Source organism: Callithrix jacchus, chromosome 13, assembly GCF_049354715.1.
Source record: "Callithrix jacchus isolate 240 chromosome 13, calJac240_pri, whole genome shotgun sequence".
NCBI classification, from domain to species: domain Eukaryota; kingdom Metazoa; phylum Chordata; class Mammalia; order Primates; family Cebidae; genus Callithrix; species Callithrix jacchus.
Genome location: NC_133514.1, coordinates 44,212,607 through 44,234,866, shown reverse-complemented (window position 1 = coordinate 44,234,866; position 22,260 = coordinate 44,212,607). Strand labels below are relative to the sequence as shown.

Here is a 22,260-nt window from a genome sequence, read left to right as displayed (position 1 = left end):
CACATTTCACCCAGTTTGTAAAAGTCCTCCCCCACACTGCACCATTCTGTTTTTTCCTTAAGATTCCCCAGTCCCTCTTGCAGCTAAATTCCATTACAAGTTTCTGCCCTTTTGTGGCCAGCTCCACTGTACCTTGGTACTTCTCTAAATGCCGTATCATCCCATCAGACCCGGCATCCCTGTTCCTCCTTTTCCCTGTCTGGGGAGCACCTAGCCCATTGCCTTGTATGTTATGTGTGTGTGTATGTTGAGTGAATGAAGCAGACATTCCGAATGATTTTAGAATGTGAACATAAATAAACAGTGGGATACAGCATCCATAACAAAACCATTCCACTTTGATTTTGGAAAAACTGTGAAAAATAGATCTGAATTTATTAAGTACAGTATAATACAGGGTTATGGCAACAGAAAGTAAAAACTAACATGGATTGCTATAAATATGCTGAAGCCTACTTGTTCAAATAACACAATTCTCTCGTTCTACTCTAAAGTTTATAAAGAAAAAAGATTTACACTTTACACTGTACACAAAAGGAATACCTTCCCAGAGCCAAGGAGTGGGGAAAGGGGAAGGAGACGTGATGTCAAGGGTGCTTTTGAGGAACATGACTGGCTGCCCTGCCCGCCCCAACTTTGAGGCCCTGCTGGGCTCTCATGACTATAAATATACAGTTTCTTTCTAATGCAATCTGTCTTTCCTGAAAGATCTTGTTTTACTATTGAGACATGCTTTTGTCTTTGTGGTCCTGTTTCCAAAGGTGCTCATGGTGACAGGTCAGGAGGTTGGGCTTAGCTGAAAATGGTGGCATGCCCACTCTGCCCTGGGAGGAGGTATTCCTGGAGAGGTGAGTGTGCATTCATGTCTTCCCATCTGACAGAGTATCCTGAAATCAGACCAACTCCTGAAAACTTCCAAAATGGGAAGTATCTGGGAAAATGCACCCTTCCCTCTCCTGGAGGCTCTCCTCCCACTTCTGTGGTGTGGTGGGTCTGGAGAAGTCTGTATGGAGAATCACTCCAGCTTTGCAGTGTCTTCTGAAGAAGAGGAAGAGGCTGGGTCTCATTTGCTTTTGAGAAGTCGAGTGTTCCGGGTCATGGTCGCATGTTGTCTTGAATCCAGTCTAGGTAGTTGGTAACCTTGGTATACACACCTGGGACATCCTTCTGTCCACAGCCCAGGCCCCAGCTGATTATGCCCACCAAAGTCATGCGGCCATCCTTCGAACACACCAGGGGGCCTCCCGAATCGCCCTGCAAAGGAGATGGCAGGTTTGGCGTTTGCAAAAAGAGCAGACTATGGGGAAAGTCAGTATGTGTAGCATGAACACTGTATTCTTCAAAAGACTTTTAAAAAAATCTATTTCTGTCTGGGGACACTGCCTGGGTTTTGTCCAGGTACTCCAGTTCCCTTCCACATCCCAAAGCTGTGCATGTTAGGCCAGCTGAGGATATGTCTACATGGGCCCGGTCTGAGTGAGTGTGAGTGAGTGTCAGTGGCTCTGCAATAGGATGGCGTTGTCTGTCCAGGACTGGTCCCGCCTTGCATCCTGAGCTGCCTGGTGGCTCTGGCCACCCCTACCCTAGACCCTGAACTGGAATAAGCGGGTTGGAAAATGAATGAATGAATGAATACAAAGTGTTGTAAAGTAAAAATCTGTCTAGTCTATGATAACTACACAAATGAATGATGATAAACCATGTGGTGAGGAGGCAGTCAGGAAGCCTGCCCTATTTGTGATTTTTTTTTTTCGAGACAGTCTTGCTCTGTCACCAGATTGGAGTGCAGTGGTGCAATCTCAGCTCACTGCAATCTCCACCTCCCGGGTTGAAGTGATTCTCTTGCCTCAGCCTCCTGAGTAGCTGGGACGACAGGCACAAGCCACCATGCCCAGCTAATTTTTCTATTTTTGGTAGAGACAGGGTTTCATCATGTTGGCCAGGATGGTCTTGATCTTTTTGACCTTGTGATTCACCTACCTTGGCCTCCTGAAGTGCTGGGATTACAGGCATGCGCCACCACGCTCAGCCTGTGATTGTTTTTGAACTTCATGGTAGTGAGAAGTGTTCCTTACCATTTTTGCTTTGCAAACGTTTATTCCCTGAATTAACACCCCCACTATTATGACTACCATCACTCACTTATTCTCCAAAAATTGGGTAAATAAATACGATGTTTGTCTTTATTAATCTTTCTTAAATATATGTATAGCTCACATTTCTTTCAACAATGAATATTAGAAGTGTTTTGGGTCTTTGTTTAAAAGTTTGCTGATGTTTTTATGACTAGAAATATTGCCACAGGAACTTTACTTTTTTTTTTGGAGATGGAGCCTCACTCTGCCACCCACTCAGGCTGGAGTGCAGTGGCGCGATCTCGGCTTGCAACCTCTGCATCCCAGGTTCAAGCATTTCTCGTGCTTACCTGCATGCACCACCACACCTGGCTAATTTTTGTGTTTTTTTAGACATAGGGTTTCACCATGTTGGCCAGGCAAGTATCGAACTCCTGACCTCAGGTGATTCACCTGCCTCAGCCTCTCAAAGTGCTGGGATTACAGGCATGAGCCACCTCGCCTGGTAAACTCTTGTCTATATCAATTAGCTGATGGTAAAATTGGTTTTGTTATACATCATTTCACTTACAGGTGCAGTTTCTAAGAACCTGTTTTTTCCAGGCATGCTGTTAAGTGGAGGATTAGGCTGTATCTATTCTGGCAAAGTAAATTGTTCAAATGTTTCTGACTTGGCTCCACCACTTACTAGCTGAGTGGCCTTAGACTATCCATGCTTCGGTTTTCTTATCTGTACCATAGAGATAATATTAATACTAACCACAGGGTGGTTATGGCATTCAGTAGAAGAATGCATGGAAAGCATGGAGACAATGGAAGACATAAAACTCTTGGTAATTGTTAGCTGTTCTTATATTGAAATAGATTTTTTGTTTTTGTTTTTAACTAAGCATGCAGATAGATAATGGTTTCATTTTGGTACAACCTTTTTCTTTTTGGACTGTGAGCTAGGTGATATAGCTGAGGTTTCTGAAGAAACCATTCAAAAAGAAACCAAATACGTCAGGGAATCAGAGGCGAAACCGCTGATATGACTGCCTTGCAAGAACAAAGCCTGCCCATCCTTCAGCGCCGGAGCCTGGCCTTGCTTCTCTTTGTATCTCTTCTACCCCCAGCCCCTAAAGGAGAGTCTGGCACGCTGCAGGCACTGAAATGTCTGAGGAAGAACAATCCTTGGCTATGTGTGGGTCTTAATACTAGCAGGCTGGCCTGTCCTCCAGCACCCCAGTATCTGCTTAATCATGAAATATAAGTACTAATTCTGATAAAGCTGCCCACACAAAGAACCTGAAGTAGTGTACTTTCCCAGGGTCTTAGGGCTGACTGTGAGGTCTGAAAGCTTCTTTCTCACATCATCTAGATCCTGCTTCCCAGTAAGTGGCCTTTCTGCCTTCTCCTCTACAAAGCAGACTCCGATTCTCTAGCACCAACAGAGGCAAACATTTCTCAATTGTGTGGCTCTCTCCATCCCTTCAGTAGTCAATCAATTGCTTGGGCTAAAAGGAAATCCTGCACAGGTGGAGTTTCCTGTGCAGACCTCGGGGAAATTTCCTGCAGTTTAGAGTTCTTAGGCTTAGGTGACTTTGATCTTCCTCCAGTTGCTTTATTCTCTGAGGGCCCCATCTAGAATCCCCAGGGGTATTGCTAAGAGGAAGTCACTCCACTCTGGTGATAATTTTTTTCCTTGGTGAAGACCTGTTGTCCCAGGGGGATTTCCCCCAGGTTGTGCCCAACGTGGGCACAGCACTCCTGGTTACCTGGCAGGCGTCGTGCAGGTTCGCCTGGGGCCCGCCACTCCGAGTGTCTCCAGCACACAGCATGTTGTTGGTGACCGTTCTGTTAAATAAATGTTGGGATGTGCAGCGGCTAGATGGGTACAGTCTGACATGAGCCTCCTTCAGCCGCTCCGAATAGAAAGGAGAAGCTGAAAGGGGAGAACCATCATACGGTTTTAGGGAAAGTTATTTATGAACCTTTTAGAAAGAGAAAGTCAAATTTTCCAATAATAGCTAACAGCAATCAAGAATCAACATGTATTAGGTCGAATCCTATGACATCGCTGGCATTTTATTGTTTTGACCCACAAAAACAGCAGGATTCCAGGATTGAACCTGTGGCCTCTCTGTAGTGGAACTGAGGCTTCTGGCCAGGCAGGTCCCTGTTGTGGGGGAGGGCACAACCCTGCATCCCTGGCTGCACTCACTGAAGGCCAGTGTCAACCCTCAGCCTGAGCTATAACAACCAAAAATGTCTCCAGACCTTACCAAATGTTTCCTGGGAGGGGCAAAAGCACCCCGGCTGACAACCATTCATTCAGTATTATCTCATTTAACACTCCTCATCTAATTAGGGAGCTAGTTCTGTCTCCACTTTTCCAATGAGGAAACTGAGGCTGGGAGCAGTTCCAAATAAAAATGCACGTCCACGGTCACACAGCTCAGCAAGTGGGATTTGAAATTGCGTCTACACAATTTCAGCTTCCCAGAACCCACATGCTTGGTGACCGTACTCCACTTCCCACTCAGAACCTTCCCGACACCTGCAGCACTTCGAAGCCCTCATGCTGTTATGCCCTTTCCTGGCCTGCAGTGTCCCTGGGAGGCAGGGACAACAGAGACGGGCGCCCATGGCACCGGGAGATGGGACTGGCATCAGTGCCTAACCCGGGGCTGGAACCTTGCTCTCCTGACCCCATTTTCCTCTGGTCCACAGCAGCCTCCCCTGCTGTCCCGCAGACAGGATGGGGCTGAGACTTCCTCCCACTTACTGGCCTCATGCTTGCCATAGCCAGACAGCTCACACTCCGTCCAGTCAGGCAGCTGCAGATCAGCCACCGGGAGGCACACGGTGCGGACCACGTTGCTCTCTTGGGCACAGTGGGACGAATCAGACTTCAGCTGCAGCAGCGCTGGGAGGGAGAGAGGAGGAGTGAGCCAGGTGTAAAGGCTGTGGCCCCATGGGAGGGGAGGAACACACATGAGGGGCAGGGGCTGGAGGAGGAGGCCCGTGTGTGCAAACACAGGTGAGTGCACATGGGTGTGCCGTGTGATCTGGAGTGTGAACTGGAGCCGGGAATAACGACCTCTTACCAATGTCATTGTCATAAGTGTCATCATCGAATTCCTTATGGACAATGTATTTTTCTACTTCAAATTTCTGCTCCTCCTCACCAGGGACCACCCGGTATGTTCTGCCCAAGATCACCGTCAGGTGGTGGGGCGGAAACCTGGTAGAGAAACAGCCTTAGAAAGCTATTTTTGCTGGGGGATTTCCCCTAAAGGATTTCATTTCTAGGCTTTAGAGGGTGGAAAAACCCACTGCGTTCCTGGGCTCCTACCTCTCCTGGAAGCAGTGGGCGGCGGAGAGAATCCAGCAGGAGCTGATGAGGATGCCCCCGCACAGGAACCGCTCTCCTGGCGACCTCCTGTGCTTGGCGAAGATGGCAGCCTGCCAGGGGTGGGAGGCGATGTCAGCAAAGAGCCCTCCTTTGATGCGGAACTGAGGCTGGTTGTACTGTCTCAGGCCACAGGTGGCTGGGGAGGAAAGGATGAGGAGGCCGTCAGACCGTCAGGCTTCCTGCACATGTGTAGGTAGAATGATGGGGTCATCTGCATGGCTGTAAAACCACAACTTTCACTTGTTGGGATCAGCCTGCCAAGTGTTGTCCATACATTCTTTTTAGTTCCCACAGCAGAGTTTCAGGAGGTGGAATCACTTTTGCCCAAGGATGCAATGGCACCTGGGTTAGTTCCCAAGTCTGTTTGACTCCAAAACTGGGGATCTGCCATCCTTCATTCCTCCTAATGTTTTCCTACAGCCATTTCCTTGCCTAAGAAATAAAGGATGGCAGCTTCCTTCTGGGGAATGGCTGCTCATTTCTTTTCCATCTTCCCAACCTTACCCATGCTTCAAGTCCCAGGTGCAATCCTGCCTCCTCGCAAAACTTTCGTGACGTCCCCACCTGCTCAGCTCTCAGGAGCTTAGGAGCACGGACCACTGAGGACTCACATTAATGGCCTTGGATGTGAGTTAGCTGGTGGTCTGTGTCTCATCTTCCCAGTTAGACTTGTGTTCCTTGGGGGAACACTTTGCCTGATCTGTGTGTTCACGGGAGCTGATTAATAACCTAGTTTCTGGCCATTTCCAAACTAAAGTTTCATTTTTTAGCAACACGCACCAACTTGAATCTCCTGTCTCTCACCCACATCCTGAGCCCACCTCCCTTGTGTGAAATGGGGTCAGCAGGAAATGTGGAAGAGCTCACAGTAGAAGTACAAGGCTTGGAGTCAGAGAACGTGAGGGCAGGTCCTGGCTTTACCACCCGGTGCCCAGCAAGCTGGGGCAGGCCACCTGGTGTCTGGGAGACTGTTTCCTACTCAGTAAACTGGAGGTGGGAAGACCACCTCCACCACGCTATTGGACAAATATGGTGAAAGGACTTTATCTTGCAAGGAGCCATGCCTGCGAGGCCTCCCGCATTCCCCACCATCCTCAGCATCACTGATAGATGCGTCTAGAGAGCAGGGTAGAGCCTACTGACTTCTCAGTGAGGTTGCAGTGTTCTTTTCTTTCTTCTCGCCCCTCCCCTTCACTCCCATGCGTGGGATGAGGACACCTGCCCACCCACCATGGCTTCAGTCATGGAAGCCGCAACCCCACCAAGCCTGGAAGTCTGGTAGGCACACAGTTGGCACCAGATGGCCACGAAGGCCTAGAAAGTGGAAAGGAGACAGCAAAGCAGGGGGACCAGGTGCAGGGAGGTGGCCGAGGCCCAGCTCTTACAGCATGAGGGTATATCACAGTACTCCCACGTCAGCCTGAGGTTCTTCAGCACGTGGCACCAGGGCTTGGCATCCCCGTCAGGATTCCTAAATAATAAGAGAATTTAAGGTTTCCTTTTTATCTTCTTATTTTTTATTTTTTGTAGAGATGGGGTCTTGCCATGTTGCCCAGGCTGGTCTTGAACTCCTGGGCTCAAGTGATCTTCCTGCCTCAGCTTCCCAAAGTGCTGGGATTACAGGTGTGCCCCACCATACCAGGCCAGGAGTTTAAGTTTTCAATCCCATTTGCAGTCACATCACAGGCCATGGAAGAGTAGAAGGAGCCTCACTAAACTGATGAAAACCACTGAGCTGGGAGGGAGAACACTGAGCTCAGTTTGACTCTGTGGCACACCCCCACCCTAGGAGAACATCTCTGCAACTTTGTTATTCAACCAGTAATCCTGAGTGCTAATCTCATAGGGCTGGTGGACAGAACTGTGAGCTCTTCTGCTATGGAACTCTCACAAGTCATTGGAATAAAGATGTGATGAGAACAGATGAGGACTGAATGGTTACAGGCCAGGACCCAACTTGGGATTTGGGTTGGAAAACTGGCTCGCCTTACTTTTCACAGTAAGTGTTTTTCTAGCAAGTGAAGAGGCTGGACTGGGTAATATCCATGGGTGTGTCCCATGCACTGGGTCTGTTGTATAACTTGAGGCATGGACTCTTCCCCCATCTCACACCCTAATCCCGCTTTCTGCCAAGCCCTGAACCCCTGCCCCTGTGCTACCTACCGGCAGAAATTATGTTTGCCCAGGCCCAGTGCCTGGGCGTTGGGGTTGTGTGCCGTATAAACCTTGTCTATCAGGATCATGGAATTCCACGGGAGGCAGGAGGCACCCGATGTGGTAAGGCTGTGGGTGCCACGGTAGGTTAACCCTTTCCCAAAGTAGCAGTCACCATTTTCTCCTGGAAGAAAAGAATTCTCAAACTGAAACAAAAACAAATTCTAAAGCAGGCAAGTTGGGGCTGGGGCTTGAAGTGGAGCAGCCAGCCAGGGAAGCTGGAGAAGTGCTGAGAAAAGTGTAACACCTCGCACTTCCCCTTTTCTTGCCCAGGCTGGAGTGCAATGTGTGATCTCAGCTCATGGCAACCTCTAGCTCCTGGGTTCAAGTGATTCTCCTGCCTCAGTCTCCCGAGTAGCTGGGATTACAGGCATGCACCACCATGAACAGCTAATTTTGTATGTTTAATTGCAATGGGGTTTCACCATGTTGATCAGGCTGGTCTTGAACTCCTGACCTCAGGTGATCCACCCACCTAAGCCTCCCAAAGTGCTGAGATTACAGGTCTGAGCCACCACGCCCAGCCTTTTTCCCCTTCTTTGAGTCCTTTTAATAGAGATGGCAAGGGGGTTTCATCTCCACTGGAAGTGGCTCCCTAGATCCCTCGCTGTGTTGAGAGAGAGTCAGGGGCATTTTCAGGTTCAGGAAGGCTGCTACGCTCCATGAGTGGGGACTGTTTCTGGAGCTGCTCTGAAAGCTGTTAGAGATTTCTTAGTGTAGACTCAGAGGCTGCAGTGAACCAAAGTGCTTCGGTGGGGTTGGGGTGGGGGTTATTTCTCAGATTGTGTCTGCCAGTGTCCTGAGGATCTGATGATGGGCTTAGAAAGGAGGAGGGTATGAGCTGTAGAGTGCTGCCTGTTTTCATCGATTTCTCCCATTTCTCCATTGTTTTCTCCCCATCTGAAACTGACAAAGCCTACCTCTATACACAAACACCATAAATGGAGGGATTTTTAAGATTATCTAGCTCTGTGAGACCTCATTTAGACCAGACCATGGGTGATGGGGAAGATGCTTTAGAGTGACCATAAAGTCGTAGAGTCACAAGCATCACCCGTGGACCCATGCGCTGAATGGTAGCTGCTGAGTGTTTATATATGTGTGTGTGTGTGTGTGTGTTAGACATATACATACAAATAATATATATACATATATAAATTTAATATATATCTAACATATACATATATATATATACACACACACATATTTATGCATTTATTTTGAGATAGGATCTCACTGTCACCCAGGCTGGAATGCAATGTGGCACAATCATTGCTTACCAAAGCCTCAACCTCCTAGGCTCAAGCTGTCCTTCCACCTCAGCCTCCCACCTCAGCCTCCCAAGCAGCTGGGATCATAGGCACATGCCACCACACCTGCCTAATTTTTGTATTTTTCATAGAGATGGAGTCTCACTTTGTTGCCCAGGCTGGTCTCAAACTCCTGGGCTCAAGCAATTCTCCTGCCTCAGTCTCCCAAAGTACTGGGATTACAGACATGAGCCACTGCACCTGGCCCTATATGTGTTTAGAACTTTAATAAGTATCTTTCATAGTGCTGTGATAAATAATGTAATGATTTGTAAAAGTACCACTGAATCCATAGTGCCTTTTTGTAACTTAGTATTTTTTTCTTTTCTTTTTTTTTAAACAGTTTTTTGTTCTATCGCCCAGGCTGGAGTGCAATGGCATGATCTCAGCTCACTGCAACCTCTGCTCCATTCAAGCAATTCTCCTGCCTCAGCCTCCTGAGTAGCTGGGACTACAGTGCCCACCAACATGCCCAGCTAATTTTTGTATTTTTAGTAGAGATGGGGTTTCCCCATGTTGGCCAGGCTGGTCTCGAACTCCTGACCTCAGGTGATCTGCTTGCCTCAGCCTCCCAAAGTGCTGGGATTACAGGCATAAGCCACTGTACCTGGTCTTGTAACTTAATATATTTTTTTCAGTCTGGGAAGTTTTGTTTTATTTTTTTTCATTACAAGGTTTGAGAGGGAGTGAAAGAGAGAAAGGCCCATTCGCCCATTAATAAAAAATGGGAGAATCTCCATTTATTCTCAAAAGGACGGAAAACCACTGATTCTGCCCATCCTCTCCTCCACAGAGGAGGAAACTGAGGGTCAGAGGGCAAGGAGATCAGCTCCAGGTCAGACAAACAGCCAGTCAGAGGCCAAGCCGAGGCACAGACCTAAGTCCTGCCTTTCTGCCCTCTGCAACCAAAATGACTCCCTCCTGGCCTCCCCCTCCTCCCCTCAGACGCAAGAGGGCTGTCAGCCTGTCCTCCCAGACCCTCCTCCCCCAGGGGCACTCAGGGGAAGGTGGGGTGGCTGCCACTTACCCTTGGAGCAGGCGGGGGTGCTGCAGAACTCTGAGCTGTACTTCCCTGCCTTGAAGACATAGCACCAGGGCTTTGAGTCTCTGTCTGGGTTTCTGAAAAATCAGCCCCAGGAGGGCCAGGGTAGGTCAATGGTGAAGCCTCTCATCTGGGACCCAAGGACTCTTGTATCCTCTTCTTGCGGAATGGGGAGTGCTTTTTTTGTTTTGTTTTTTTTTTTTTGAGACAGAGTCTCGCTCTGTCTCCCAGGCTGGAGTGCAATAGCGTGATCTCGATCTCAGCTCACTGCAATCTCTACCTCCTGAGTTTGGGCAATACTCCAGCCTCAGCCTCCGGAGTGGGTGGGATTACAGGTACTCCCCACCAGGCTTGGCTAAGTTTTGTATTTTTAGTAGAGACAGGTTTTCACCATGTTGGCCAGGCTGGTCTCGAATTCCTGACCTCAGGTGATCCACCCGCCTTGGCCTCCCAAAGTGCTGAGATTACAGGCGCGAGCCACCATGCCCAGGCAGGAGTGCATTTTTGGTTGTACACTGGTAGTTGTATCGTGTTAGGCAGGAGTATGACTTCATTCCTATGTTTACTTGGAGGTGGTGTGGTTTAAGGAGATGCCCGTGGGTGCCAAGTTGACAAGGTGTGGACTGGCACAGTCTTATGTGTCGACTTGGCCAGGCTGTGGTACCCAGTTCGTTAATCAAACATTCATCTAGGAGCTGTGAAAGTGTTTTATAGATGTGTTTAACACCTACAGCCAGTTGACTTTAGAAAAGGAAATTGTCCTAGATAACGTAGCTGGGCCTCATCCAATCACTTAAAGGCCTCAAGAGCAAATATGAGGTTTCCCGAATAAGGAATTCTGCCTTCAGATAGCAGCCTCAGCTCCTGCCTGTGTCTCCAGCCTGGCTGACCTACATATTTCAGACTTGCCAGCCCCCACGATCCTGTCAGCCAGTTCTGTAACATAAATGTCTTTCTATCTATCTAGTGTGAAAGAAAATAAAGCTCGGGTTGCCAACATCACTAAGCAAAGGGGAATGTCAGGCTAGGAACCACGCCAGGCAAACCTGCCTCCCATTTTCTTCCTCAATAAGATAGCTACAAAGATTTTTATTTAAAAATTCCCTACAAGGAAATTGCTTGCGGACCTGAAGATCTTTACTTTAAAACAGTTCTGCTGAATTTCACCCTGGCGATGTGAAGGGACAGCTTATCTTCCCAGGTGCGGGACAGGAAGTCATCCCTCACCCATCTGAGACTAATGCATATCTGATTGCTTCCTCTGCCCTATCGTTTACGTAAAAATGCAGATCAACTGAGCCAGACTGAATTGTGTGTTCAGTGAAAAGCTCATCAAGGACTCAGAATGCAGCCTTTTGTCTCTTATCTGCCTATGACCTGGAAGCCCCTGCTTTGAGTGGTCCCACCTTTCCAGACCAAACCCATGTACATCTTACACATGTTGATTGATGTCTCACGACTCCCTAAAATATGTAAAAGCAAGCTGCGCCCTGACTGCCTTGGGCACGTGTCCTCAGGACCTTCTGAGGCTGTGTCACCGACATGTCCTTAACCTTGGCAAAATCAACTTTTTTTTTTTTTTTTAGATCAAGTTTCGCTCTTGTTACCCAGGCTGGAGTGCAATGGCGCGATCTCAGCTCACTGCAACCTCCACCTCCTGGGTTCAGGCAATTCTCCTGCCTCAGCCTCCTGAGTAGCTGGGATTACAGGCATGCACCACCATGCCCAGCTAATTTTTTGTATTTTTAGTAGAGATGGGGTTTCACCATGTTGACCAGGATGGTCTCGATCTCTTGACCTCGTGATCCACCTGCCTCAGCCTCCCAAAGTGCTGGGATTACAGGCGTGAGCCACCGCGCCTGGCTGCAAAATCAACTTTCTAAATTGATTGAGAGCTGTCTCAGTTACTTTGGGTTCACACGCACACACTCTCTCTCTCTCTCTCATCTATCATCTATGTATCTAACATCTATTTATCTAATCTATCATCTATCAATCAATCATCTATCATCTGTCAATCTATCATCTATCTATCACCTATCATCTATCCATCTATCTTCTATTTATTATCCATCCATCCATCAATCTATCCATCTATCTATCCATCCATTCATCCTGTATTGGTTCTGTTTCTCGGGAAAACCCTGATGGATCTGCTAGAATCTTTCCCTAGCCATAGCAGATTCTCACCAGGGGAACCCACCTCGGGATCATGCCCTTACCTGCAGTAGTTGTGGTTCCCCAGGCCCAGCCTGACGGCATCCGGCCTCCGCCCGCTATAGGGCTTCTGGGCCAGCACACTGCTGTTCCAGTTGGTGCACTCAGCGCCGCTCTCTGCCGTGCTCCACGTGCCCCTGTAGCTGATGCCCTCGTCCTCGTAGCATGTGGCCTTGGTATCTGACGGAGAGCAGGGCACAGATGCTTCACATGGGAATCCCCTTCATTCAGCCCTCAGGGGGCTTCCCCTCTGCCCTGTCATCCCCCAGGCCTGATGTAGGCTGGCTCAGAAGCCACAGGCTGGTGGCAGGAGTGCCAGCCTGGTTCCAGGGTCACACCCAAGCTCTGCCTGCTACCTGGCACTGTGCTTTCCCACCCACGTCAGAAGCGCCTTCTCTGTCCCTGGCCCCTACCCTGGCCCTGCCATTGCACCCTGCCTTTCCTTCCTGGGGGGCTGGGGAAGTGGCATTTCAGACCCTCTCACATGCTCCCACCTACTCACCTATTTCACATCTCTTCCCAGTAAATCCTTCGGGGCACTGGCACACGAAATCTGAGAAGTACAGGGCTTGCCGGCAGGTGCCCCCATTAAAACACCTCGGCTCACTGCAACCTGTCAAGTATAAGAAGGAAGCCCTAATGTCAGCCTCCCTCTGTGCACACGGGCCAGGGTTCCAGGAGCCGCGTCCATATGCACTCAAGTCCTGCAGCGCGGAACACACGTATACCAGTTCCACATCCTACAAATACTGTTTTCATCCTGCCTTTGGTTGAAAAAAATTCATACATAAATGGACCCTGCAGGTCAGACAAGTGCTGTTCAAGGGTCCACTGTACCCTTGAAGCAGCTCCGAGGATGATGTGAGTTAAAGCGTTGAGCGTGTGCTCTACGTGCCAGGCACTGTTGGACAGTCTACAAAAATCAGCTCATTTAATCCTCCCCGCAAACCATGAAGTGTGCACTATTATTCCCGCCACTTTCCAGATGAGGAAACCGAGGCAAGCGGGCATTTGCCCAAGGTCGCTCAGTCTCACTCCCTTTCTGCCATCCCTTCACCTCTGCCTAAGGCCGAACAGGCCTGGAAGCTCCTTTTGAAGATCTGAACTTGCTGGGGACCATGGAAGACAGGGTTCAGGCTCCTGAGACTGGACCCCTGAACGCGAAGCCTCAGCCTAAGTCCATTCGGACTGGGCTTTTTTGGTTTCTGTTTTTGTTTGTTTGTGTTGTTTTGTTTTAGAGATGGGGGCTTGCTCTGTTGCCTAGGCTGAAGTGCAGTGGCACAATCATAACTTACCACAGCCTCCAATTCCTGGACTCAAGTGATCCTTCTGCCTCAGCCTCCCAAGTAGCTGGGACTACAGGTGAGCCCCACCAGACCTGGCTAACTTTTTATTTTTTGTAGAGACAGGGGACTTGGTCTGTTGCCCAGGTTGCTCTTGAACTCCTGGACTCCAGCAGTCCTCTCATCCTGGCCTCCTAAAGTGCTGGGATCACAGGCATGTGCCACCTCCCAGCTTCAGTACATACTTTTGATGGGCACCGAGTGGCACTGTGCCCTGCCACTGTTGCACCAGCAATATTCCACCCGGTTGCTTCTGATCACGGGGCGCAGCCATGACTCGTGCTGCTGGTATATCATCTGCGTTTTCTCATCTCTGCAGAGCACTGTGAGAAAAGACAGGCCGGCCTCATCAGAGTATGACTCAAAATGAAATGACTCAACGCCCCTGGACCTACTGGGAAAACTCCCTCGCTTGCTTTCCATAGACACCATTGCATACTACTTTTTTGAAGAGACACAACTGGAGACAACAAGATAATGAATACCACCCAGGTGCTGTGGCTCATGCCTGTAATCCCAGCCCTTTGGGAGGCTGAGGCCGGTGGATCACTTGAGGTCAGCAGTTCGAGACCAGCCTGACCAACATGGTGAAACCCCATCTCTACTAAAACTACAAAAATTGCCAGCCTTGGTGGCAGGTGCCTGTAATCCCAGCTACTCAGGAGGCTGAGGCAGGAGAATCGCTTGAACCCAGAAGGTAGAGTTTGCAGTGAGCTGAGATTGCACCACTTCACTCCAGCCTTGGCGACAGGGCAAGACTCTGTCTCAAAATAAAATAAATTTGCATTTCTTTTCTGAGTGCCATTGAGTATCTTCTCATATGATTTATTTATTTATTTTTATTTATTTGAGACAAAGTCTCACTCTGTCACCCAGGCTAGAGTGCAGTGTCATGATCTCAGCTCACTGCAATCTCCACCTCCTGGGTTCAAGTGATTCTCCTTCCTCAGCCTCCCAAGTAGCTGGGATTATAGAAACCTGCCACTGCACCTGGCTAATTTTTATATTTTTAGTAGAGAGGGGATTTCACCATATTGGCCAGGCTGGTCTCAAACTCCTGACTTCAAGTGATCCACCCACCTCCTCCTCCCAAAGTGCTGAGATTACAGACATGAGCTACCACACCCAGCCTAATTTTTCATTTTCTTTTCTTTCTTTCTTTCTTTTTTTGAGGGTCTCTGTCACTCAGACTGGAATGCAGGGTGTGATCTCAGCTCATTGCAACCTCCGCCTACGAGGCTCAAGCAATCCTCCTGCCCCAACCTCCCAAGTAGCTGGGACTGCAGGTGTGCACCACCACATCCAGCTAATTTTTAAAATTTTTTGTAGAGGCGGGGGAGGCGGGGGGCTCTCACTATGTTGCCCAGGTGGTGGGGTGGGGGAGGTGGTGGTGGAGTCTCACTATGTTGCCCAGGCTGGTCTTGAATTCCTGGGCTCAAGCCATCCTCCTGGATCAGCCTCCCAGAGTACTGGAGTTAAAGATGTGAGCCATTGCACCTGGGTTTCTTCTCACTGGAATCCACCAAAAAATATATATGTATACATAACTGCCTGCCAGAGTTTTTGTTCCACATAAGTATTACCACACAGAAATGATGCATTTTTGGCCCCAAAGAAAATTGACATTTTAGTCTTTGCAGAAAATGTGCCACTTCTCCAAATATTTTTGGCATAATGAAAATAGTTGAAGTACTCCCGTTAATATTCTCATGCCATCTTTCTGTTTCAAGCCAGAATGCCAACTTTAAAAACAACAACTTTACTTTCAAGTAATGAAAGAAGTGGCACGTCCTCACTGTAAGTCGGACCCTTGCTGCTTCTGAGGTCGGTGAGGCCAGGATACCCTCGTAGGAAGCAACGGGGCCATCCAATAACAAAGGTGTTAAGAGTGGAGGTGTGGCTCACTCTGGGGAGTCAGTTACCCTTTTTAATACCTTTACAAAGGGTATTGTGAAGTCTTCCGGAACCAGAAGAACTGGGTGGTGAAGGAGGGAAAATGAGGGCCTAAACTGATAGTTTTGGGCCTGAAGCTGAGCCTCACATTCCTCAGCCTCCTAGAGTCAACTCTAGACGTGGATTTAGAGACCCCGCCACGTCTGGGGGTTGCCCTGGTGGGACATCCCTGTTGTGTCAACAGAAGGTAATGGATACGCTGGGATATTGTTAGCAAAGCCGCCGGTGCACTGTGGCGGGATCACAGCCTAGGACGAGACCCAGAGTGTGGGGCTGGCCACGGCCATGCCTGCCCTGGCCCTGCTGCTGGAGGCTGCATGACCCTGGGCAAGCCGCTGTCTCTCTCCTGGGATCTGCCTTCTAATCTGCATAACCAGGACCTCGGGCCAGTGGCCAGCCACCCCCCACCAGCTTGCAATCCCTGACAAGCTGGCTCCTTGGGGGGACACCTGTTTTTGCTCCCCTCAGAATCAGAACCCCAGCAGCTGCAGCTGATGGGAGGATGGTGCCGACATGGGCATCTCTGTAAAATTACACTGCGATGGCACTGTCACACCATAGGCAGGTGGCGGGTGGTGGAAGGCCTCACAGGGCCCAATGCACCCTGCGCCCACCTTGCCTCCTGCTCCCATGACCCCATGTACTAACCTCGGTAAGATCTGGCTCCTCTTCTGAATCGGGCATGGATTTCCTGCAAAGAAACCAGGGGTAGAGGAAGGATCAGCACATGCCAGGCATCCTAAGAGTAAAGGCGGAACCCAGAGGCCCACATGAACCTGCCAGCCAGGCACCCTAGCTCAGAGACCCCCTGGGGTAACTGGCCCAAGTGAGCGTCCATCTCCTGCCTTCTGGCCCAATTCTCCCTCTCCTTCCTAACTGGCACCATTCAGAAGAGCTTTCTGCATGGCGGAAATGTTTTCTGTCTGTGCTATCCATAACAGAAGCCACACAGGGCCACCGTGTGCTTGGAATGTGGCCAGTGGGACTGAGAAACAATTTTTAACTTTAATTTTAATTATTTTAAATTCAAACAGCTACACGTGGTCAGTGGCCATCACACTGGGCAGTTGAGTTGTGGCTGCCTGTCTATTCCACGTAGTCACCTGGGCTCTCCCCGCTCTAGGGTTCTGTGGCAGAGGTGGGGCTAGTTTGGTCTTCTGTGAGGCCCTTTACTGCTAGGCATTCTCAGAGTGTGTAGCGCTTCCATATCAGCTAGACAGTACCATGAGTGATGCTCACTTGCTGCTCTGGCTCATGGCACTTGCATTGCCTTTTTTTTTTTTGACACAGGATCTCAGTTTGTCACCCAGGCTGGAATGCATTCGGGCAATCATATGTCACCAAAGTCAACCTCCTGGGCTTAAGCGATCCTCCCGCCTCAGCCTCCCAAATAGCTGGGACCACTACACTCAACTAATTTTTAAATGTTTTTGTTTTGTAGAGACAGAGTCTCACTATATTGCCCAGGCTGGTCTCAAACTCCTGGGCTCAAGCAATCCTCCCACCTTGGCCTCCCAAAGTGCTGGGATTACAGGAGTGAGTCACCGCGCCCAGCCCAAATACATTCTTTAAAAACGATTGCAAAAAAGGCAGTCACAGGCAGGGAATGGAATTAACTGCTTACTCAGTTCAAAATAAGTGCCTAGGGCTCTGTGCTGGGCCCCCAAATAGAGTCTGCTGTACAGAGGGGAGTGTGGGAGGTGTGCTCCACAGCGATGCTGACCCCTCGTCCCTATGCTTCTCCTCTCCCTGACAGCATTCCCACCCCATGCCCGAATGGATGCAGACCCCTGGAGCCTCTGGAATCATCGCAGCCTCAAGGGGCAGGACGCGGGGATCCTGGACACCCACCTGGCTGGGCCAGGCGAAGACTGCTCCGCAGAGCAGCAGCACACAGCAGAGCCCTGTCTTCACTGTACGCATGACTGCTTCACAGTGTTCCTTAAATTCTGGAGGGAGAGAAAAGAGAGCTTGATCATGTGGTGTGAGAGGTCCACGATGGCAAAAGAGGAGAAGCTGCAGCATTGTCCTGGCCAGCTTCCTCCAGCACCAGCCCCGCGGGAGAAGCCAGACGTGCATCTAGAAGAGGATTCTAGAAACTACATATTTTTTTATTGTGGCAAAATATACATAACACAAAGTTTACCACCTTAACGATGTTAAGTGCACAGTTGAGTCACAGTAAGCACTTCACACTGCTGTGCAGCTGCCCCCACAGCCCATCTCCAGGACTTCTCCATCACCCCCAACTGAACCTCTGCAGCCATTAAAACTAACTCCCCTCCCCCTTTTCCACAGCAGCCACCCTGCTACTTTCTGGCTCTATGAATCTGACTGCTCTTCACACATCGTACAAGTGGAATCAGACAGTGTTTCTTATTTTGTGACTGGTTTATTTGCAAATGTCTTCAAGGTGCATCCCTGCTGTAGCATGTATCAGAAGTTCCTTCTCTTTTTTTTTTTCTTTTCTTTTTTTTTTGACGGGATCTTGCTCTGTCATCCAGACTAGAGTTCAGTGTCATGAACACGGGCTCACTGCAGCCTTGATCCCACTGGGTTCAACAGATCCTCCTGCCTCAGCTTCCCAGAGCTAGGACTTCAGGCATGTGCCACTGCACCTGGCTCTGTGTGTGTGTGTGTGTGTGTGTGTGTGTGTGTATAGAGACAAGGTGTCTGTGTGTGTGTGTAGACAAGGTTTCTGTGTGCATATAGACAAGGTTTCTCTGTGTGTTTGTGTAGAGACAAGGTTTCTGTGTGTGTGTATGTATGGAGACAAGGTGTCTGTGTGTGTGTGCATAAAAACAAGGTTTCTCTGTGTGTATGTGTGTGTGTAGAGACAAGGTTTTTCTGTGTGTGTGTATAGAGACAAGGTTTTCCTGTGTGTATGTACAGAGACAAGGTTTCTGTGTGTGCGTACAGAGACAAGGTTTCTCTGTGTGTGTGTGTGTGTGTAGAGACAAGATTTCTCTGTGTGTGTGTGTAAAGGACAAGGTTTGTGTGTATATTATAGAGACAAGGTTTGTGTGTGTGTGTGTCTATGTATATAGAGACAAGGTTTCTGTGTGTGTGTGCGAGTGTGTGTGTGCGTGTGTGTGTAGAGAGAAAGAGACAAGGTTTCTCTATGTTGTCCAGGCTGGTCTCAAACTCCTGGGCTCAAGTGACCCTCACTCCTCAGCCTCCCAACGTGCTGGGATTACAGGCGTGAGCCACCACGCCCAGCATTTTCCCTTCCTTTTTAAGGCTGAACAGTACTCCACTGTGTGGATAGACCACGTTTTGTTTATCTGTTCATCTGCCAATGCTGGGAGATAATTTTGCACAGAGATCCCTGTGGGCGGAAGGGCTAGACCATTTCTGAGACTTCTGGGCAGCCCGGAGACCACAGTGCTCTGGCTTGGTTTCCTGGAAGGGAATTCCTGCCCTGGGCTTGACTAGATGGAGCCGCGTTCATGTGCTCTTGGGCTTCTGCAGCAGAAGCCGTGGGGATTTTATTGCCAGCACATCGTAGAGCCAGCCTGCCTCAGACTGCCCGATTCCTTCACGAGGGATGGAGCCTACTCCCCTGCCTGAGGGTCTCCCTGCAAAGCAGAGCCCTCCTCTCCACCCTCCACCCCTCCCCACCGCTCTGCCAGAACATCTGTCTCCTGTTTCATAAACTGCAGCAGATCCGGCAACGTGCATATTTTCAGGAAGGAGGGGAGGCATCTCGTGTTTGGTCAGAAGAATCAGATCTCCCTGGACCCCAGAGCTCGAGTTTCCATCTGCCTCTCCCGGGTCACCCTGCCCTCGGCAGCTCAAAGTAGGTTAGTCGGTCGGGTGTTATTTTGCGGTCTGGTGGCCTGCTCTTCCTTCATCCACAAGGATTAAAGCATGGCATTTCTTTCCCTGACTCATTTCCCTTCAGTCACAACAACTTCAGGTCCCACCTCCCCTCCCCCGAGCTCCTAAGGCCCTGGCGGCTCAGGGGCTTCCAGGCCTTGCCTCCCTGCCTGGGTCCGGCTCTGGATCTTCGCTGGTTACTTAGAAAAGAGCTCCCCCGTGGGAGGCGCCCATCGCCCTCCTCGACTCGCCACAGCCCACGCCTGACAGATTCTCCCTGGGCTGCTGTGTCAGGCAGAGTGGTGTGGGGAGAGGGTGGGGGAGGCCTGCGGGACAGCGACTCCAATAGGAAAACACCGTGCAGAGGGAGGCTCGCCAGCCTGGCACCCTCCTGCCTCCCTGCACCTATCCCATCAGGAGGAAACAGAAGTCTCCAGTCTTTGCGCGCCCCCGCAGTGCCCGAGGTCTCCCTGGAGTGCGCTCTTCGTGGGCCCCTTTCTCTTGGAGGAAGGAGCTGTGCTACTCACTGGCTCCAGGAAGTTTCAGAAACCAGGCGTCCAGGGTGGAATCTTCTTATCACGGGACTTTCTCCAGATCTCTTCTTTATCAAAGTTCCTCAAATTTCCCATTTCTCAAAACTTCCCAAAATTCCTCCTAAATTCCCCTTTTTAATTTTATCCCATTACTTAACCTTGTAAAAGCAGCTCATCTGAAACTCCTTCCGTGCTTCTCCCTGATGTTCATGTATTTCTAGGTTACCCCACTCCTTACTCTTAGGCAAGCCCCAAGGATGGTGAGTGCTCCCACCTCACAGGAATTCTGAATGAAACCGCCAGTGAGTGAGTGAACCTGACCTTCATCCCGGTCCACACCACCCAGCCCTCTTGACAGGCTCATGCATCCCAGCCTGGGGTATCAGTTTGGTTGATTTTTCCCGATGCCCACCAAGTTACTGCTTTATTTTAAGAACTCAAAGTCTTCCTACAGGGAATGCAATCCTAGATGGTGGGAAGCTGCAGTGTGAGTGCAGTATGGACACACCAGTGTTGCCCGAACATCCCCCTTTCTGGATAACCAGGGGTTGTGGGGACCAGTGGAGGAGGAGCATGACCTGGGGCTGGCCCACACACACCACCAGCTGCATTGCACTCCACCCTTTTGCAACTGAACAATTTCAATAAGAGCTAAGGGAGCAGGAGCATCTTTCTGTCTTTGTTCTCCTCAGTGAATTAGAGACTTGTCTCTTCTCTTCCTCTGACTCCCTGGACCTTCCTGCCCCTTGAGCTGACTCATCGCAAGCGAATCTCACCCCAGCAGGGTGATAGCTCTGTCCACATCATGTAGAGGCAACTGGAGCAGCTGGAAAGGCCTAGTGGGTAAGAGATGACAAAGAAATGAGTCATCCAGCCAGCAGAATAACAGTGCAGTCTGAAAACAGAAAGAGAAAAGAGGGAGGAAAAATGTGTCCTGTTTTGCCTTCACTGAAGAAGAGGGGGGCGTTGAGGTCTGGCGGCAGTGCCAGGATGCAGAGCAGAGTGAAAGCCAAAACTCTAGACTCAGACCCAGGACTGCAGGGTGTGGCCAGGATGGACTTCGGGCCTCACCAAAGGGAGGTCCACGAGTGCTCTGGCAAGGCCAGGAGAGATGGCGTTGGCAGAATGGATGGAAGAAGCCTTCAGAGGCTTGTTTTTATCAATACAAAGACTTGTAATTTTGTTCTGTGTTATCTTCCTTTTGCTATATTTAGTAGTTTCTCATAATCATCAAAGAACTAAAAAAGCAGGCAAAGAAGAAGAAGGAAGGAAGGGGGTAGGAAGGGAGCCACAGAAAAACAGGAGAAAAAAAAGAAAGGAAAGCCCCAAGGTTGCTGACTTTTGCTGGGCTGGAATCCTGAATCGCTGTATGAACGAAGAGGTGGAATGCTGGTCCCAGGACCCCAAGGCCTACCCTGTCAGGCCACCCTGGCACACAAAGTTATTTTTGCAGATTTGCAAAAGGGACCCTCTCTGTTGGATGAAGTTCAGCAAGGCACGGCAGGTTGACAAAGAATCTGTGCAAATTAGAAAAACAGGGCCTGTGAGTTGGCTGACAGAATGCAGGCTGGATCTGAAGGATGTGTGGCCAGGCACCTGTGTGTCAGACGCAGCGTGTGGATCTGTGCTCGGCCGGCCCTGTCTGCTTCCAAGCTGCATGCGTGTCCCACGGAGCAGCTCTGACCTTCCTGGCTGGAAGCCATTTTTGGTCTGTTGACTGCAGCAACCAGAGTGACTCTGTTCCCCGGCCCTGCCAAACAACCTGAAAATGATGACTGTTCTCGGGGAAACATGGGAACAATAGTCTGGTAACCAGGGAGTAGGGTACCGCGCTGTAAGCACACTCTCCTGGAAGATGGACTGTTTCCCAGAGCTAAGGATGTGTGCCATTTTGGCCGAGAACACCAGAAAGGTGGTGGTCATTTCTGTGGTGGCCACATGGCGGAATGATGGTCAATGAGCACCAGTGAGTAACTGATTCTGGATTGGGCACAGCCCCTGGAAAGGTGGAGGTCAGCTGGAGGAGGGACAGGGGAATGTTGGTGGGGTGCTGTCTCAACGCCCTCCCCCTCTATCTTCCTCCTACTGGCTCCATCTTCCCTCCATAAAAACCAGCTCCCAGGAAATGAACTGATCAACTCATTCACATAAGGTAAAAATGACTGAGCAAAAATTAATGTGCGGTCTTTCCCCGAAAACATCTATATTTTGCGACATAAAATCTGCTGCCAGCAATGCAGAACCAAGTGGGCTGGATGCTCCAAGGTTGTCTCTGGGGCTGACATCCTGTGGTTTCTGTTTTTTTGTGAGAACATGTGATATAGGGAGTGTGCACATGCGGTGTAAAACGGGAAACT

General features: G+C 49.7%; 1 protein-coding gene across 2 annotated transcripts in view; it reads right to left on the bottom strand.

Moving 5' to 3' along the window:
* Nucleotides 1-342: 342 nt before the first annotated feature.
* The window catches only part of PLAT (plasminogen activator, tissue type), a 31,693-nt gene continuing 9,775 nt past the window's right edge, over nt 343-22,260 (bottom strand). For both annotated transcript variants that reach the window (XM_008979398.5, XM_008979397.3), the window contains 13 exons: nt 17,403-17,500; nt 16,200-16,242; nt 13,784-13,921; nt 12,758-12,868; nt 12,261-12,435; nt 10,024-10,115; nt 7,636-7,810; nt 6,858-6,943; nt 5,413-5,608; nt 5,165-5,301; nt 4,843-4,983; nt 3,833-3,999; nt 343-1,254 (listed from right to left, as the gene is read on the bottom strand). In XM_008979398.5, coding sequence (XP_008977646.1) covers nt 1,096-1,254; nt 3,833-3,999; nt 4,843-4,983; nt 5,165-5,301; nt 5,413-5,608; nt 6,858-6,943; nt 7,636-7,810; nt 10,024-10,115; nt 12,261-12,435; nt 12,758-12,868; nt 13,784-13,921; nt 16,200-16,242; nt 17,403-17,474 — 1,692 coding nt within the window. In that variant the 5' untranslated portion in view covers nt 17,475-17,500 and the 3' untranslated portion in view covers nt 343-1,095. The remainder of the gene's footprint in view (nt 1,255-3,832; nt 4,000-4,842; nt 4,984-5,164; nt 5,302-5,412; nt 5,609-6,857; nt 6,944-7,635; nt 7,811-10,023; nt 10,116-12,260; nt 12,436-12,757; nt 12,869-13,783; nt 13,922-16,199; nt 16,243-17,402; nt 17,501-22,260) is intronic.